Source organism: Carcharodon carcharias, chromosome 18, assembly GCF_017639515.1.
Source record: "Carcharodon carcharias isolate sCarCar2 chromosome 18, sCarCar2.pri, whole genome shotgun sequence".
Taxonomy (NCBI): domain Eukaryota; kingdom Metazoa; phylum Chordata; class Chondrichthyes; order Lamniformes; family Lamnidae; genus Carcharodon; species Carcharodon carcharias.
Window position 1 is genome coordinate 39,695,689 of NC_054484.1, and position 16,427 is coordinate 39,712,115.

Consider the following 16,427-nt stretch of genomic DNA (forward strand, 5'->3'; position numbering starts at 1 on the left):
CTACATCTTTTCAGAAATTGGTGTCCTATAGGTTATACTGAGTGATGTAATTGCAACTTTTTTTTCCCTTAGCTCTAACCAAATAGATTCTGCCCTTGCCCCCTCTGGAATACCTGCTTTCTCCATCACTGCAACGTTCTCCTTAATCAATACCTTCCCGTTTTTCTTCCTTTCTTTTCTTTCATGAACACCTTGCATCCAGGAATATTTAACATTCAGTCATGCTCTACCTTGAGCCAGGGCTCTATTGCAGCCACAACATCATATTTCCAAGTTCTTAGAGGTGCACTCATCCAGGCAAGTGAAGAGTATTCAATTACATTTCTGACTTGAACCTTGTAAATGGCGGAAAAGCTTTGGGAGTTGGCGGATGAGTTACTCACTGTAGAATTCCCAGCCTGTGATCTATTCTTGAAGCCACAGTATTTATACAGTTGTTTTAGTTAAGTTTCTGGTCAATGGTAACACCCAAGATGTTGATGGTGGAAGATTCCACGATGGTAATACCATTGAATGTTAAGGGAGTGGGGGAGTTGGACTCTGTCTTGCTGGAGGTGATCATTGCCCAGAATTTGTGTGGCACAGATGTTTCTTGCCACTTTTCAGCCCAAGCTATGATGCAACTCATAGGCTGTGCAAAGCACAAGAGAAAATTAAAAAAAAATTAAAAAGCACCTGGTGAGAAGGGTCTAAAATGGAAACTAAAATACTAGAGAAACACAATTTGTCTGCCCTGCTGAAAAGCTGAACCATGTCCTAGGCCCAACCATCTTCAGCTGCTTCATCAATGACCTTCCTCCTATCATAAGGTCAGAAGTGGGGATGTTCGCTAACGATTGCACAATGTTCAGCACCATTTGTGACTCCTCAGATACTGAAGCAGTCCATGTACAAATGCAGCAAGACCTGGACAATATCCAGGGCTGACAAGTGGCAAGTAACATTCACGCCACACAAGTTGTCAGGCAATGACCATCTCCAACAAGAGATAATCTAACCATCATCCTTTGACATTCACTGGCATTACCATCACTGAATCCCTCACTATCAACATCTTGGAGGTTACCATTGACCAGAAATTGAACCGGACTAGCCATATAAATACTGCGGCTGCAAGAGCAGGTCAGAGGCTAGGAATCCTGCAGCGAGTAACTCACCTTCTGACTCCTCAATGCTTGTCCACCATCTACAAGGCACAAGTCAGGAGTGTGATGGAATACCCTCCATTTTCCTGGATGAGTGCAGCTCCAACAAGACTCAAGAAGCTTGACACTATCCACTACAAAGCAGCCCACTTGATTGGCACCACATCCACAAACATTCATTCCCTCCATCACTGATGAATAGTAGCAACAGTGTGTACCATCTACAAGATGCACTGCAGGAGCTCACCAAGCCTCATTAGACAGCATCTTCCAAACCCACGACCACTACCATCTAGAAGGACTAGGGCAGCAGATACATGGGAACACCACCACCTGGAATTTCCCCTCCAAGCAACTCACCATCCTGACTTGGAAATATATCGCCGTTCTTTCACTGTTGCTGGGTATACCTAGCGGCCATTGCCTGTCGCGATAGTCTCCGACTTCCTGCAACTCTGAATTGGATGAAGCAGTTCTGGAAATTGAATGAGTGAGTGAGAATGATTATAGCACCTTTGATGTCCTCAGAATTTCCCACAAGAAAATGTAATAGAGGAAAATGCCACAACAAGTTCCCACAAATGTCAATAAGATAAATAAATAAGATAGTGAATCAGTTTATTGGTAGTGTTATTTGAGGGATAAATTTAGTCAGGGAACTGGGAAAACTTCCCTGCTTGTTTTGGATCAATGCTATAAGATATTTGACGTCCCCGTGAGCAAAAAGACAGGACCTCAGTTTAGTCTTATCCAAAAGTAAGAACCTTGAGCAATGCCATGCCAACTCAGTACCGAGCTGAGCTCTCAGTCTAGATTATACATTCTAGTTACTGCAGCAGAATTTGTTGCCACAATCTTCGAACTCTGATATGTGAATGCTATCACTGTGTTAAGCTGACAGAAAGGAGTCCTGCAGTCGTCTACTTTGTGTTTGGTCTCCTCAGTGGAGCTGAAATTTCTCACAAAAGTACAAGTTACAACCTGCAGAAGTTGGGATTATGGAAGCAATGAACAATGGTATTGGTATTCCAATGGTATTCTTTTGGACAACAGAAAGTGGAGAAGAAATTGTGAATTGCAATATGTCTGTATGTCAAAGCAACTCAATGTTCAAACTTTCACTTCCTTTTGATGTCCTGAAGTTCAAATTCCCTTTCTGTATGAGCTCTTTCACCTGGCCTTGTAAATTCAATTACTTAAATCTTGGAATCCTCCACTGTGCCTATATTTTTCTGCATTGCTGAAGTCAAAAGTAACTAGTTAGATTTTGAATTCATGTGTAAGCTACCAGTACATTATAGTGCACTGAACCACACAGGTCATGGTTTGATTCTTGGTCTGTGCTCAGTTGCCATGCCAACTCAGTACCGAGCTGAGCTCTCAGTCTAGATTATACATTCTAGTTACTGCAGCAGAATTTGTTGTCACAATCTTCGAACTCTGATATGTGAATGCTATCACTGTGTCAAGCTGACAGAAAGGAGTCATCTAGTTGCTACAGTTGACCTCAGCACTCAGGGCTATAGAAAGAGGATAAGAATGAGTCCTACACTTCAGTGCCTTCCTCTCTTACCTTTCTTCAGCCCAACACTGGCATTTGTGCCTTCGACCATCTGGGTCTCATGCTCTGGAATTCCTCCCTAAGCTCCTTTGCTTCTCTACTTCCCACCCCTCCTTAAAGTCCATCTCTCCTTGAACAAACTTTTAATGACCCCTTTTGATATCGCCTCTTTCGGTCCAATATCCATTTTGTCTGACTAATCCTTTGCAAAGTGCCTTTGGGCATTATTTTACATTAAAGAAACTATATAAATTTATTACAAGAGCTCTGAAGAAAAGTCATACGGATTCAAAACGTTAACTCTGTCTTTCTCTCCACAGGTGCTGTCAGACCTGCTGAGTTTTTCCAGCATTTTTTGTTTTTGTTTCAGATTTCCAGCATCTGCAGTATTTTGCCTTTATCTATATGAATTTATTTATGTATTTATTTGTCTGAATTGTGTGTGTGCATTGTTTATCAGGTGAGAGCAGGATTGAATTTGAGTTTGGCTGTGATGTCCTCCATGATTAAATAGTCTGCCAACATTCATTGTCCAGGATTGCACTTAAACAAAGACTATGTTATTGAGGTCAGAGGGCTCCTTGTGACTATGGAACAGTACCTAGTAAAAGTAAATTACTTTAGGAGAGGAGGAAATTAGGAAGAAAATACATTTTAAGAGAATCTATGTATGTGATCTTATTGCAAGTGTATGGTGTAATAAAATTCTGCAGTTTGTTAACAATTCTTTCTATGCTAGTATCAATTGTTATAAAAATTTGCATCTTTATTTAATTTGTAATAATTTAGACATTTCTTATTCTTAGAATCAGTTTGACGAACAGATAAGTTTGTTGAAGAGTGGAACTAAACTGAGTGTGCTTCCAAAGATAAAAATCCCACCGCCTCCTCCGCATCCTGATGCAGTTGTATGTTCTTACTATTATAATTTCTTCACATTGAAATTTTTGCCTGGATTCATTTTGCTCTAATAATTTTCTATTTCTGTAAAGCTCTGCAATCAAAGTTTACATAAAACCTGAAGTAGTATGTGTTTGGCTCCTTTCATATATAGATGAAGCATTTTCTGGAACAACATTTACAGGCAAAAGCAAACAATATGCTGACTGGATTTGGGCAGCTAAAGTCTACCAATGGAAGGTCAATTAATATCACAGGACCAGCAGATGCTTCTACAGCTGTACATGAACAGGTGGGAACTAATAAATCCTATTAGACCAATGACTTCTAGACTAAACTGAGACTACTTGAAATATGGGGCAGACGTTATTCAGTTTGTTGATGATACTTGATGTCTGGTGATTTGTTAATCTCCTAGGTGCTTGCAGCTATGATGTATTTGCAGGAATGTTTGTTGAAGCATTGAGACTGTTGTTCTGATTATTATTTCTGTTAGTGCTGCATGCTTCAGAATTGGAGTATTTTGATAGTGGTCTTGAGTGTGAAGAGCGGGAAGAGTATGTGGGCACGGGCACATGTGATAGGTGCCTTGTCATTCTCATGGTGCCTTCTGCAAATGTATCCTGTGATTGTTGAGAGAACCACAAAGAAGGGGCCTCCTGAGTGAGCTGTCCCCTCCTAATATTGGACGCAGTTCAAATCCTTCTGACTTTGACTTATGGTTGTAAATGCTTTGCTGTGAGGTGAAGGTTTGAAGTTTACTGCAACAAAAACATAATTTGTTTCAGTGACGCTGCCTGGGCCTTATATGTTTTAACACTTATTAAGTAACTAGTTTAAATAGAGAGAAAAAAAATCCTCTGTGTTCCAGTAATTTCAGTTTTTTTTTAAGTATATGATTTGTTGAGGTTTAAGTTATATACAGATTAATTTTGATGTAATTTTAAAATCAATAAAGGCTTCTATGCATTAATTCATAGTTTCGAGGGTCTGTCCCAGTATCTGAACAAACCACATCCCAGCAGTCTAGCAGAGGAGCAGCAGGGGCAATGGCAACAGCAGTAGGAATCCGTGGGAAGAACAGCTTCGAGAGAATTATGGAGAAACTTTCAACATCCTATCCACAGTTTACCAGGTTAATATTAATGGCTCAAATTCTTTGTTCACAGAAGTGTGTCCAATGCAGTTTATTTTCTTCAATACAACTTTGTTTCCCTGGTGCACATATTTGATGGTGATAATTAGTACATTGTCTTAAAACTGAGGTATGTTAAAATGAAAATACTATTTCTGTTTCCATTTTAGGAGCTCATTAACGGATTTCTTGAAAGAAGTAAGACTGTCTAATGGCGGATCCCTTTCAGGATTATCCTACGATGAAATTGTTAATAAAGTAGCACGATTAGTGGAATCAAAACTCTCAGAGGTAAATTTGAGCAATTACTGCTTTGGCAAAAATTGGGGGCAAGCAATTGGCAGTTATTGTTTTATGAAGGAACTCATTCCCATAGCAATTAATATTTTTCTTTTCTACTTTCTGTATTTCAGAGCAGCAACAGTGGTCAAAAGAAATCCTCTCCTCAATCTGTTTGGCATTTGTCTAGGCAACAGGGACTTAAGTCTTGGGAAGGAGCCAGGGGACTGGTAATTTACATTTAGCACATAATGTACTGAAACACTAGGCATATAAAACTTTGAGCCAGTTTATATATATATTTTTTAAGAAGTTACAATTCCTCTGTGTTCCTGGCATGAAACTCTGCATTCCCAACCTGTGATTTTCCACCTTTACAAAGTAATCAATGAAAGAAATCACAGGCTGCCACTGCGCAATTCTATGAGATGCATTCCCAGAATACTTTCATTTGGAATTAACCCCAATGTGATTTGGAAAATTTGTTGCTCATTTGTACTGATTGTGGCATTCATTTCTTAAAAGGGACCTCATCAACAGTTTATGTGAAACTGTCATTGTTACAGTGGATAGTGCTAACAGTAGCGAATTAAACTCTTGTTCCAAGAGGGCTTGGTTTGAATCCCATCCTCAAATAACATTGAAATTTTGTGACCCATTGATAGGTTCTGTTTGTCTGGGTCTCCATCTTTGACTAGGATGGAGAGGAAGAGGATTAAAATAACAGTTATAAACAAGCACAATTAAAATCTGGTTTCAGTGGCCTGAAGAAGTCTGTTATCTAGACTTTCCTCTCCCCCAAGCTGAAGAAAGATAGCACAGAGATAACATATACAATGTTGAAGGATATCACATTAGATTAAACTTATGTTGAACTTTGTAGCCTTTCTTAGAGCTCAAGAAGACTTCGGTGCACAAGGAATACTTTTGGGAAATCACTTACATGTTTTAAGTTTGAATTATGATAGTTATTATTCAGAAGAGGAACGTGTTTAGAAAGAGCCCCAGAATACCAGCTGGACTGTGTTGCATCCAAAGCTCATTATCCCATGGCCTGAATTTTTAGCTTGGCGGGCGGGCGCAATCAGCAGGCCCAGGATCGGCTGGGAAACAGACTGCTGACCGTGATTGGCCCCCGACCACGATTTCACATTGGATGGCCAGAGTGGGGGCAGGAAGAGGGCAGGCGATGACGTCAAGGCGGGCACTGGCGAGCACAGAGAGAAAGCTCCCTGAAGGCAGAGAGCTGCCTCAGGGGTCTGCAGACCCAAAAACCATCAAATAAAGTTTCAAAAGCTGGAAAAAATTCCAAACATCAGAATCAGGCACCTGAAGATACAGATGATAAAATGCTCCCCACAGATTTTTATTTTATTTCATAATGGAAATCTCACCCCACCCTTGGATGAGGTCCAAGGCCGCCTGGCAGATATGCCAGGTTAGGTAGGCCACGAAAAATCGTAGTCAATTGCTCAGTTAATGGGCTTGATTGCCCTTTTACTTGTCAGTGGGCGTGCTTCCGACTTTTGCATGCGCCCGCCAACAAAAATATCGTGCAAGCGTGGGATGACATCAGGACGCTCGCCTGACGTCTTCTCACACAATTTCACGTCCAATCGGGTCAGGCGCACGCCCACCTGATCAACGTAAAATTCTTCCCCATGTGGACATAAGACACAAAAGATCCCTTTGAGTATATTCAGCTTACAAAACACATGTGTCCTTGCCGTTTACCATATGTGAAAGGGATCTTCTGCACATCTACAATTAACATAGCAATTGTGAAGTTCACTGAATGAATAAATGTGTATCAGTGCACTTGAGAGTTTAATTTTAGCTTTAAATACAGAACTGCAATGGCACTGCCAGGACATTAGTCCATTGTGTATAGAGATACTATAAGAATTGTTGCAACTCAAAATAATCCTTGTGTTTTGTAGACTGAAGAACAAGACCCTTGTGTGATCTGTCACGAAGAACTTACTATAGAGTCCATGCTTGTTTTACCATGTGCTCACAAGTTTCACACCCAGGTATTATCATCACATTTTTCCATTATTAACTTTATTTCTATGACCTATATAGAACAAATAAAGAGAAAGAGGATCTATCACAGTGAAAATTTCTTAATAGGAACATGTCAATAGGGGAGGTGGTGGCATAGTGGTATTGTCACTGGACTGGTATTCTAGAGACCCAGGCTCTGGAGACCTGGATTTGAATCCCACCATGACTAATGGTGAAATTTGAATTCAATAAAAATCTAGAATTGAAAGTCTAATGATGACCACAAAACCATTGCCGATTGCTATAAAAACCCATCTGGTTCACTAATGTCCTTAAGGAAATCTGCTGTCCTTACCTGGTCTGGCCTACATGTGACTCCAGACCCACAGCAATGTGGTTGGCTCTTAAAATGCCCGCTGAATAAGGGATCGGCAATGAATGCGATGTCCACATCGCATTTTTAAAAATCCATTGAGAGTAAAGTGTGGACTGAATCTACATATCTATACAGGCTTTCTTTTAGCACAAGAAATTGCAAATCAAGACTGTCCTAAATATATTCTGTTAGGTTGAGGTTAGTCCATTTCTTGCTTACCAAAAAGGTGTTATTGATTTCATCCAAGGTGCCCATAATGCATAAGACACCAGCTCAACAACTAATGGAATATAGGATTTGAATTCACACTGGAAACCACTACACGTAAGAACATGATAAATAAGAGCAGGAGTAGGCCATACAACTCGAATCTGTTGCACTATTCAGTAAGACCATGGCTGATTTTTATATCTCAATTCCAAATTCCTGCCCTAATCCCATATCCCTTGATTATAATGGTGTCCAAAAATCTATAGATCTCAATCTTGAATACACTCAACAATTGAGCATCCATTGCCCACTGGGTAGAGAATTCCAAAGATTCACAACTCAGTGAAGAAATTTTTCCTCATCTCAGTTCAAAATGGCTGACCTTTTTTCTGAGACTATGATCCTAAGTTCTAAACTCTCTAGCCAGGGAAATGACTTTTCTCCTCTCATTCTTCTAAACTCTAGAGAATATAGGCTCATTCTGCTCAACCTGCCTGGCAAAACAACTTTCTGATCCCAATCAAACAATTGAACTTTTGTTGCACCTCATCTAAGGCAACCAAATCCTTCCTTGCAAAAGGAGACCAAAACTGTACACTGTACTCCAAGTGTGGTCACACCAAAGCCCTATATAATTCCTTACTCTTTTACTCCAACCCCCTTACAATAAAGACTAACTTACCATTTGCTGCCTCAATTGCTTTCAGTTGCCTGCATGTTAACTTTCTATAAATTGGTACAAAACTGATACACACTTATTAAATCTCACTCATGTCACTAGTAAAGTAGCAATAAGCAATTAGTGCAAGTCAAAACTGAACAAATCACAATGTTACTTGAATAATATTATATCTCCTCCTAATTGTAAAGAAGCAGCTGGAGCCCTGATAATACGTTGATTGCTCTTTCAGCTGATATCTGGTAATGGAATACACAAAAAGGGTGAAAATTGCCTCATACAAAGATCTCACTTCAGCAACAAAGTAGATCTGGCTTTCACGCTGGAATAGCTACAAAAGAACACATATCACCAACAACTCTCTTTCATTGAACAAAAACAAAAATACCTGAAAAAACTCAGCAGATCTAACAGCGTCTGCGGAGAGGGATACTGTTGATGTTTCACGTCTGTATGACCCTTCATCAGAACTAAGACATATAGAAATGAGATGAAATATAAGCTGGTAGAAGTGGGTGGGATAGGAGAGTTCGATAGGGGGCCAGTGATAGGTGTAGACCAAGAAGAGACTGCCAAAGATGGCATAGACAAAAGGACAAAGGGGTGTTGATGGTGGTGATATTATCTAAAGGATGTGCTAATGGGGACATTAAGGGAAGCAAGCTGGTGGCAGATGGCCCTAGTGCGGGTAGGGTGGGGGGAAGGGATCGAAATGGGCTAAAAGGTGGAGGTGAAACAATAGATTGAAAAACATTTAAAAATAGGAGGGAAAAGAAAAAATATAGTATAAAAAATTATAACTTATTGGAAAAAGGGGGATCGGAAAGGATGGAGGGGAGAGTTCATGATCTGAAATTGCTGAACTAAATATTAAGTCCGGAAGGCTGCAAAGTGCCTAGTTGGAAGATGAGGTGTTGTTCCTCCAGTTTGCGTTGAGCTTCACTAGAACATTGCAGCAGGCCAAGGACAGACATGTGGGTATGAGAGCAGGGCGGTGTGTGAAAATGGCAAGTGACAGGGAGGTCTGGGTCATGCTTGTGGACAGACCGAAGGTGTTCCGCAAAGTGGTCACCCAGTCTGCGTTTGGCCTCTCCAATTAGAGGAGACCGCATTGGGAACAGTGAATGCAGTAGACTAAATTGAGTGAAGTGCAAGTGAAGTGCTGTGCTTGGGCCCTTGGATGGTGAGGTGGGGGGAAGTAAAGGGACAGGGGTTGCAAACTCTCTTTCATTGTTGAGCCAATCGCACTTTCTGTACCCCAACAACCCACCCACGAAAAGTTTTCCCTACTGCCCCGTCACCCTTTGTTCATTCTCTTTTGTTCTATTTAGATCCCCTATTCTTTATCTAACAGGGAAAAGGTAACTTGTTCTTGGGTATCTGCCGGTTGCAATCTATAACTAGCCACTAGGAGATATAAAAGTATTACGTTGTTATACTTAAATATTATTTTATAGCAACTTGTTACTGAGAAACACTTGGGTTCTGCTAGTGGTGCAACAGAAATCTCATGAAATCTGAGTAAGAAATTGTGGGGTGAATTTATGTCCTATCACATAGCTTTGTATAATGCAAAGCTTGATATTTTATCTTTGACTGGACTGCTTTGCCAGTTATTCTCAGTTGTTCTAGATCTTTCAACTAAATTTATAGCAGAATTAAACATGGTTTTTTGCTGCACTGTGTCTTTCCTACTTAGAGTTATAGAACACTGCAGCAAGGGGGTTATAGAACAATATGGATCAGAAGGAGGCCATTTGATCCATCGAGTCTGTGCTGGCTCTTCCGAAGAGTGGTCTAGTTAGTCCCAATCCCTGCTCTTTCTGCATATTCCTGTAATTTTTTTCTTCTCCATTTATCCAATGCCCTTTTGAAGGCTGCTATTGAATCTGTATCCATCACCTTATCAAGCAGTGCATTCCAAATCCTATCAATTCATTGCATCATTTTGTTTCTCATATTGATTCTTTTGGCTAACACCTTACACCTCTGCCCTTTGGTTTCCAACAGTTGAGTCATTGGAAACAGTTTCTCTTTATTTATCCTGTCTTTAATCTTTATTAAATCCCCTCTTGATCTTCTCTGCTCTGAAGAGAACAACCCCAGCCTCTCCAGTTAATCCATTTAACTGTAATCCCTCATGCCTGGAATCAATCTATTAAATCTCTCCAAACTTTCCCATCCTTCCTAAAGTATGTTGCTCAAAATTGGACATTATTCACCAGCTGGGGTGTAGCTTTAGCAAGCAAAACTTACTTTTGAACTCCACTTCTAGTTATGAAACCCACACCCTGTATTTTTTATTAACTGTTTTGTTAAACTGTGCTGCTATCTTCAAAGATTTGTACACAAACATCCCAACTCCCTCTGTTCTTGAACCCCCTTTAAAATTGTATTGTTTGTCAAAATGTGTTACCTTGCACTTTTTTCTGCATTGTGCATCAAACATCTACATGCAAAACATCAACTACACTTCTTTCATCCATCTTCTCTGTTACCTCACCATAAAACTCAATGAAGTTTGCCGACCAAATAAGCCCTTAACAAATCCGTGTTAATTCTCCTTTATTATCCAGAGAACCATGGATGATCAGAGATATTCAGGTTACGATGAGAAGGAAAAGAGAGGCTTTTAGCAGCTACGAGGGAAGCAAATCAGTGGAGGCATTAGTGGGGTACAGAAAGTGCAGGGTGGAGCTTAAGAAAGCAATTAGGAGAGCAAAGTGGGGATATGAGAAAGCTCTGGCTGGTAAAAGTAGGGAAAATCCCAAGATATTCTATAAGTATATCAATGGGAAGAGGATAACCAGGGACAGAGTAGGGCCCATAAAGGACCAAGGGGGCAATCTATGGGTGGAGCCAGATGACATCGCTAGAGTGTTGAATGAATACTTCACATCCATCTTCACCCAAGAGAATGAGGATGAAGGTATCGAACTCGGGGAGAGAGACTGCGAAGTTCTTAAGCAAATTGGTATAGGGAGTGACAAGGTATTGGAGGTGTTGGCAGGCTTAAAAAGTGGATAAATCTCCAGGTCCGGATAATTTGTGTCCCAGACTGCTGAGGGAGGCAAGGGAGGAGATCGCAGGGGCTCTGACCCAAATTTTTAATTCCTCTTTGGCCATGGGGGAGGTGCCAGAGGACTGGAGAACAGCTAATGTGGTTCCACTATTTAAGAAGGATTGTAGAGATAAGCCGTAGAACTACAGGTCAGTGTGTCTCACATCAGTGGTAGGGAAACAATTGGAGAAAATTCTGAAGGACAGAATCTATCTCCACTTGGAGAGACAAGGTTTGATCAGGGATAGTCAGCATGGCTTTGTCAGAGGGGGGTCATGCCTAACAAATTTGATTGAATTTTCTGAGGAGGTGACTAGAGGTGTAGATGAGGGTAGTGCAGTTGATGTAGTTTAAATGGATTTCAGCAAAGCCTTTGACAAGGTCCCACATGGGAGCCTTGTAAAGAAGGCAAATGCACATGGGATACAGGGTAATTTGATGAGGTGGATTCAAAATTGGCTTAGTTGTAGGAGACAGAGGGCGATGACAGAAGGATGCTTCAGTGGCTGGAAGCCAGTGTCCAGTAGCGTACCACAGGGATCTGTGCTGGGTCCCTTATTATTTGTCATTTACAAAAACAACATAGATGACTATGTGGAGGATTAGTAAGTTTGCGGATGACACAAAGATTGGCCGGGTGGTTAACAGTGAGGTGGAGTGTCTTAGACTACAGGAAGATATAGACAGGATGGTCAAATGGGCAGATAAGTGGTAGATGGAATTTAACCCTGAAAAATGTGAGGTGATACACTTTGGAAGGAGTAATTTGACAAGGAAGTATTCAATGAACGGCATGACACTAGGATGTTCTGAGGAACAAAGGGACCTTGGTGTATGTGTCCAAAGATCTCTGAAGGCGGAGGGGCAAGTTAGTAGGGTGGTGAAAAATGCATATGGGATAGTTGCCTTTATCAATCGAGGCATAGATTACAAAAGTAGGGAGGTCGTGTTGGAGTTGTATAGAACCTTGGTGAGGCCACAGCTGGAATACTGTGTGCAGTTCTGGTCATCACATTATAGGAAGGATGTGATCGCACTGGAGGGGTGCAGAGGAGATTCACCAAGATATTGCCTGGGATGAAACATTTAAGTTATGAAGAGAGGTTGGATAGACTTGGGTTGTTTTCGCTGGAGCAGAGAAGACTGATCAAGGTGTACCAGATTATGAGGGGCGTGGACAGGGTGGATAGGGAGCAGCTGTTCCCCTTTTTTGAAGGGTCAGTCACGAGGGGACATAAGTTCAAAGTGAGGGGCAGGAGGTTTAGGGGGATGTGAGGAAAATCTTTTTTACCCAGAGGGTGGTGACGGTCTGGAATGCACTGCCTGGGAGGGTGGTGGAGGCAGGTTGCTTCACATCCTTTAAAAAGTAGCTGGATGAGCACTTGGCACATCATAACATTCAAGGCTATGGGCTAAGTGCTGGTAAATGGGATTAGGTGGGTAGGTCAGGTGTTGCTCACGTGTCAGTGTAGACTTCATGGGCTGAAGGGCTTCTTCTGCACTGTGTGATTCTGTAATTATCCATGTTTGTACAATTTTCTGATAATTTTAAAAACTGTCCCCTCTTTCCCATCACCACCACCCCCCCCACCCCCGGCTGCACCCAATGACTTTAAACTGACATGCATGTAATTACCAGGTTTACCCTTTCCCCTTTTTGAACAAAGGTGTAACATTTGTAATCCCCCAGTCCTTCGGCTCCACCCTTATATCTAAGGATTGGAAGATTATGGCCAGCACACTGCCAAACTTTCAAGTACCTTCTCTTTATCTCACCCAGTACCCCAAAATCTCCATTTACCTTGGCTTTGATAAAGTCCTCTTCCTTACTAAACACTATTGAAAAACACCCATTTATTATTTCCAACCATGCCTTCAGATTCCACCAATAGATCTCCATTTGTCTCCCTAATTGGCCCAACCACTCCCCTGCCAAACCTTTCAGCATGCCTATAGAAGTGAATTCCCTTTTATGTCAGCTGCCAATCAATTCTAATTGTCTCTTTGTCCTCCTGTTTTCTTTTTCAATTCTCTGTACTTTATATATTCAGCCTCATTTTCATTTGTACTATCAGGCTGACATCTGTCCTTGCCCATTTTTACTTCTGGAGTCAGCTGATGAACTTTTAACAAAACAATAAAATATTTATTTGGAAAGAAAAACTGAACTATATTACAACACTCCTTCACAATTATACCTTTACAGAGATATACAGTTCTGTAAGGATAAGACAAGTTAGACAAGTTACAAAAGCTATCATATACTCTCATGTTCACAGGAAGAGCACAGTCCGTGTAAATCAATAGGTGATCTGGTCAGACACCCAACACTCTGAAACCCCAAACAGATGCTATGGATCCCTCATCAACTCCCACAGACCATTGTCACACTGTGAGCCAACCGGTCTCACTGACCTCTTTCACATGGGGGTTTCCAATCCCCACCCCCGAAGAACTCGATCTGGAATCTTCACCCAAACGACACATTCTCTTGGATGCCTTCCACAAGGGTCCACCTCCAGGGTTTCGAACTTTCTTTCAGATGTTCCTCTCCCCTGGATCACCATGTGCATTCGAGCTTTGCCTTCCACACACACTCTCTCAGATACTCAGCCATGCCAACAAAACACCACTGCTTCACATGCCCATGGTAAGGAGTCACCAATCTTTTGGCTGTCTCCTCGAATCTTCTGGTTTCTCGCAAAGTCTTTGCTTTAAGTCTGTATTCTGCAGCTTTCTCCCTTTAAGCTCGGAGCCTTCCCCTCTGCCCCTTACCTTTACTTGCGCTGAACAGGACCTTGTTCAGATTTCTGTTCTTCTCACTTGACTTCACATCTTCCTGGGATCTTGCTCCTGTTCCACTCCCTGGTTTTGGGACTTTTCTTTGCATTCTTTAGAACCTGCTTCCTACAGTTCCCTCTCCAGTGTCCAGCTTCTGCAGGCACCTACTTCCAACTGAACTGAAACTACTTTTCTGTTTATCTCTGTCTCTGTGGGTCCCTCTTTCTGGACACCTGTTGCTAGGCAACAGCACAATTTTTCCACCTTGTGTTTGTTTTAACTTCTGTTACAGAGTCATAAAACCTCATTGAAATGAAGGCATCTTTTAAAGTGAAACCAAAACTCAAGTTCCCTCCTTTCTTAACACACAAGTACAGAGTTACAAATTAAACTTAAAGATATGCCTAATTCCTAACACACACAAATACACCTATAACTTAAAACTATCTCTAGTTCCTAACACTTCTTCATTCTACCCTGTTCTCCAATTCCTTCATCTAGGGCATTCTGGCTTCCTCCCTTCTCCCCCTTTTTGGGAATGTAACAAGATATTCAACATGATATTCAAAACTATATCCTCTTTAAAGGTTGACCATTGCTCCATTACATTTCTGCCTGCCAATAAATGACTCTAGTTTACACCAGCCAGATTCCTCCTCAATTTACCTAAATTAGCTCTCTTTTAATTAAGTATTTTCATTTTATATTGCTCCTTGTCCTTCTCCATAGTGTCAGCCTCAGATGATGTACACTCCCCTTATAATCAGGAGGTTGTGCATTCGACCCAATTCCAGACACTTATTCACAAAAATCAAGGCTGACTCTCCTATGTAATACTGAGGGAGCACTGCACTGCCAGAGGTACTGTCTTTAAGTCAAGGCTCCATCTCCTCTCTCTCAGCTGAGCTTAAGATTCCATGGCACTATTTCAAAGAAACGCAAGGAAGACCCTTGTCCTGGTCAATATTTATCCTTGAATCAACACCGTTAAACCAGATGATCAGGCCATAATCATGCTACTTTGGGAGCTTGTTGTGCACAAAATTGATTGCTATGCTTCTTAGGTTGGAAGATTTACTGCACTTTCAAAATACTTTGTTGGCTGTAGAGTGCTTTGGGATATCCTGAGGTCATGAAAGGTGCTATACTTGTGTTTTATGAAAAACCTTATGATCCTGTGGTCATTATTCCCAAGATACTTCCCCCAGTGTGACATTCTCCACGAGCCCCCCTACATTCCCCAGGTCTTGATCCAGTAATACCTCCTCTCTGGACAGGAAAGGTACTGATCAAGAAAACATTCTTCAGACATTTCTCCTCTCTCTGCCCTTAACACAATCATTGAACCCAATATCGGTGTAGCTAAAGTCTCCTATTATCACTATGCCATAGTTCATGCACCTCTCAATAACCAATACTTCAGAAATCAATGTTAATTGTGAATTTAATCACTAATTAAATAATTCGACTAACGGCCATTTTTTCTCCATATAGTGTATTGGACCATGGCTGAATGAACAGAGGACTTGTCCAACTTGCAGACTTCATGTTGTGCTACCACAAGAATTTCCAGGTCTTCCCAGTAGGAACATTCCTCCTTTGTGAATGCCTACATGAACAGAAGTGAAGAAAACTCAATCTGAATTTGATTGTTCAGGGTATACTCTGCCTGTGTAATGGGGATTTAGCTTAAGTGGGTAAGATGGGAATTAGCCTTCTAGTAATTTGTAAACCTTACTTGGTAATTTGTATGTGCTTAAAATAATTTGTTTATGAATAAAGGTTTAGTTTTGTAAGAAACCTATAAGACTCAGTCATCTTGTTACCACTGAAATCAGGACATATTCTGGAAATAAATACAAATTGTAAAATAGTTGTGGCAGTTGTTTCAAGTTTCCCTCTGGGATTTGAACAGCTCAGCGTTTACCTTCCGCTGTGTCATAACAGGGATTTACATTAAAAGGGAGAAACATGTATAAAGGTGAATGAGGCTATGTGTTAGGGAACGCATTGTAAGATCTAACACAAGTGTGAGAAGCCTCCAGTACTTGTGCATCAAGCCTGCTGTCTTCAGAAACCAAAGCTGGGAAAAGCCACTTTGAATTCTACTGTTCAGGGTAAAGTGTTGACTTGCCTGGATCTGTTTAAATCTATTATTTTTTTTACCTTTGCATTAACTGGGGTATAACTGGAAGCCAGATTAATTACAGGTTTTAGGAGCTATTGGTAGTAGCAGTTTGTAGACCTATGTATGTGCTTGAAACCTTTTTTGTTAATAAATGTTTAATTTAGT

The 16,427-nt window shown here is 40.9% G+C and overlaps 1 protein-coding gene across 10 annotated transcripts in view; it reads left to right on the forward strand.

Moving 5' to 3' along the window:
* LOC121290548 (E3 ubiquitin-protein ligase DZIP3-like) overlaps nucleotides 1–15,934 on the forward strand; it is a 107,354-nt gene extending 91,420 nt beyond the window's left edge. For all 10 annotated transcript variants that reach the window (XM_041211055.1, XM_041211056.1, XM_041211059.1 and 7 more), the window contains 7 exons: nucleotides 3,513–3,614; nucleotides 3,761–3,898; nucleotides 4,587–4,741; nucleotides 4,912–5,032; nucleotides 5,155–5,250; nucleotides 6,961–7,053; nucleotides 15,629–15,934. In XM_041211055.1, coding sequence (XP_041066989.1) covers nucleotides 3,513–3,614; nucleotides 3,761–3,898; nucleotides 4,587–4,741; nucleotides 4,912–5,032; nucleotides 5,155–5,250; nucleotides 6,961–7,053; nucleotides 15,629–15,739 — 816 coding nt within the window. In that variant the 3' untranslated portion in view covers nucleotides 15,740–15,934. The remainder of the gene's footprint in view (nucleotides 1–3,512; nucleotides 3,615–3,760; nucleotides 3,899–4,586; nucleotides 4,742–4,911; nucleotides 5,033–5,154; nucleotides 5,251–6,960; nucleotides 7,054–15,628) is intronic.
* Nucleotides 15,935–16,427: the final 493 nt, after the last annotated feature.